The following is a 3276-nucleotide window of genomic DNA, read 5'->3' on the forward strand; positions in this document are numbered from 1 at the left end:
TATATATATATATATTTATTTATTTTATTATTAAATGATATTTTTTACTCATATGGTTTTAAAATCATGTGTATCTTCTTATAATAAAAATGTTAAACCATTGATCATTAATTTTTAACATAATAATTTTAATAGTTTTAGTCATTTATTGTCGTTTTTAAAAATTCAAAATATAACATATACGAAAAAATCTAAATTTTACTTTTATAGCTAATTTGATTGTTTAATTTATTTTAATAATATAAAATTAAACAAAAAATGATGGAGGAGATATAAATTGTTATCAAATCTTTATTATTAAAATCATTAATTGTCATATATATATTAGCCATTTATGGTAATTCCGTAGGTTTTATTTAAGGAAAGAAAATAGCATATCATATCATTATATCATATAGTTTGACCAACTTATGTATCTAACAACATATAAAAATCGAATGTGGACCTACTTATTTTTCAATTGAATGTAATTGACTACCTAATTGAGTGCCACATATGCATTGAGGCCTCTTTTAATTAATATAAAATTGAGGTTACATCTTTTCAAATGTTCCTCAATTAATATATAGGGGATATATAGGGGATAATGCAAATTTCAAGACATCTCTATATATATACACATGATGTACTTTTGAGAACTCACAAACGAAGTAATAGGAATTCACAATAAAAAAAAATTACACCTTTGTTTTTGCCGGTGTTAGACAATGGTCATGATCTACATTAACAAAGTTCCCGCAGCGGTTGCGATAGCGCTGCTGTTTCTAGTGGTTGTGATCGCTCCTCAGTGGACAAAGGCACAGCCACTGCCGCCATTCCCGCCAATGTCGCCACTGCCGCCACTCCCGCCAATGTCGCCACTGCCGCCACTACCGCCAATGTCGCCACTGCCACCAATGCCGAAGGTGGATCCAGTGTGCACGACAGCGATCCTTGATATCGTCCAAAATTGCTACTCAACGTTGAGTGCGGTACCATCGGAAGAATGTTGCAATGGTCTCAAATCGGCGAGCAAGACACAAGTGACTTGTCTATGCGACAATTTTATCGCACATCCTGTCTTCAGCAACTTGACCCGACCTTACTACGACCAAGTTAGTAACGCATGTGGTGTTCTTGACAAATACGCCTGCAATGGTACAGGTGAAGAAGGTACCTGTTTATAATCTTGTAATTTCAAATTTATATTTGTGATTTAAGTATGCATGTTATTTTGTATAAACGCATTTTTTAAACTTGTTTGATGGTTTGCATAGCTTACATTACAAAAATTATGACATCTATAGCCGTTATGCAAGTTTGTAGATTCTTCACGCGATACGAAAGAAGAGTAATGGTGATTTTATGGTAATCAACTGATTTTTCTTTTTTGTGGCGAAGGAGGAGATTCTAAAGGAGGAGATCCGAAAGGAGGAGACGGTAACGCAGGAGCAATCAACAAGATTGCTGGATCAATGGGTCTATTTGGATTGATTACATGTCTGTTCTTCCTTTTGTTTTAATTTAATTCAGTTAATACAACTTGGGACTGCCAAGCCGAAAATTCGAAACTCATACGTTTGTTTGATTGCTTCTGTAACCATGGTTTCCAATATGATGTTCTTCGAGTCAGAAAATTTATATTATTTTAAATATTTTTGAAGAGAGGCTACTATAAAAAGAAATTGTAAACCGTGACCTGTAGTGATTTGTTCACATCATTGTAATAAATACCAATTTGAACAGTTAAATCCCCTGTATATTATTTGAAAAGCTTTGCAACATTTGTTTGTAGCCACATGTCAACACTATAATGATTCTTATAGAATCCTTAGAGAAATAGATTGATCCATCTAAATATATAATAAGCTTTTTATTAAACCACAATAAATACATTATTAAATGTGTTTCATTATTTCCTTAAATAAGATTACAGAATTGCCTATTTTTGATAAAAAATTTGAAAAAATATTGACAACTTAATTTTTTAAAATATTATAAATTACTTAAACCATTAATCCCACAGTGAAATTTTGTTATCATTAATTTAGACTTTTTGCTATAACAGATACAAATGATAAAAAAATATGAGTAAAAAGCATCATCTAATAAATATTAATATTAAAATATATCATATATATGTTTCTATCATTTAAATTTAATTATATATCATATCAAATAGAAAAAATATTTTTCGATTTATAAAATTTATTTATATGTTTGCACCAATTTAATTATATAAGTAGTAGATAATGACTTTTTAATTATTCAATATATATTTATTATTTGATAATATGTTATAAACATATAATATATAAAATAATTTTTATATATAATGTTTATCCCGCGCAAGGCGCGGATCTTAACCTAACCTAGTCTCATAATATAGTATCGCCCAATAATTTCACTTTTATACCATGATTCCTCTTTCTTTTCTTGTCAATACAAATCTTCCAGATCCCAAACTGATTAGCATCACGCTTCTTCTAGAAGAATGCCTGAGATATCACTATGCACATCATCCTTTTTTAAATGTAGATACATACTAACGAACTCACATATATTAGTTGATTTTGATTGACTGATTAAACAAAAAGAGAACTATTATGATTTCAATAATCTAGAACGGTGATTGTTGCTTGATTTGCATCGAATGTACAAAAGTGATTCTCATGTCTTAGATTCTATTGCTCGGCACGAATCTAGTCTCATTTTCTTAGATTAACCAATAGAAGTTTAGTAAGATATATACATAGTAAAATCCGTGGATGTTACAGATTCGTCGTGCAATTTGAAACAAGAGTTATGGTGATTTTAATTATGGTAATTGATTGAATCATGTTCTGTGTGGCAAAGGAGCCAATAGAGGAGCACGGAACAAGATTGATGCAGCAGTAGCTCCAGTTGGTTTTGTTGCAAGCATGTTCTTTAAAACTTTAGTTTGGGCCGACCAAGTTCTGTGTAATTTTTTCTCTTCTTTAATCTGACAACTTGAAACTAATAATTTAGGGTTTGGTTATTTTGAATGATTGCATTGACTATCAAAATAATTGAACTGACATAAAATGTCCACTGGAGATAAGCCTAGAACTAGCTTTACATAATTTGACAGATTTGTAGAAATTATTTTGTAGGTTAAACTTGGTTAATGTGGTTCACATGTCTTTCTCATTAACTTATAGTCAGGCCAGCCGACGTTTTCTGATACAGACCATCTGAATTTGTTTTTCTTTATTACTGCAGGAGTTTTTCACTACAAGAAAACAACGGTATTCTGACGGACATTCTGACGGAAAA

At 30.7% G+C, this 3276-nt stretch overlaps 1 protein-coding gene across 2 annotated transcripts; it reads left to right on the forward strand.

Annotated features, from left to right (window-relative positions):
- Positions 1-662: 662 nt before the first annotated feature.
- Positions 663-1641, forward strand: LOC106334030. Of its 2 annotated transcripts, none has more exons than XM_013772396.1 (2): positions 663-1152; positions 1381-1641. In XM_013772396.1, the coding sequence occupies exons 1-2, from the start codon at positions 708-710 to the stop codon at positions 1500-1502; spliced, it is 567 nt and encodes a 188-aa protein (XP_013627850.1). In that variant the 5' UTR covers positions 663-707; the 3' UTR covers positions 1503-1641. The 2 variants fall into 2 exon arrangements, with proteins under 2 accessions (XP_013627850.1, XP_013627851.1); XM_013772397.1 differs by having other exon boundaries at positions 663-1143.
- The last annotated feature ends 1635 nt before the right edge of the window (positions 1642-3276 follow it).

Source organism: Brassica oleracea, chromosome C3 (genome assembly GCF_000695525.1).
Source record: "Brassica oleracea var. oleracea cultivar TO1000 chromosome C3, BOL, whole genome shotgun sequence".
Lineage (NCBI taxonomy): Eukaryota > Viridiplantae > Streptophyta > Magnoliopsida > Brassicales > Brassicaceae > Brassica > Brassica oleracea.

Excerpts from the sequence above, each read along its gene's own strand:
- LOC106334030 (XM_013772396.1), top strand. The coding sequence starts at position 708 with ATGGTCATGATCTACATTAACAAAGTTCCCGCAGCGGTTGCGATAGCG. Across the intron at positions 1,153-1,380 it reads CAATGGTACAGGTGAAGAAG|GAGGAGATTCTAAAGGAGGA; the intron begins GTACCTGTTTAT and ends TTTGTGGCGAAG.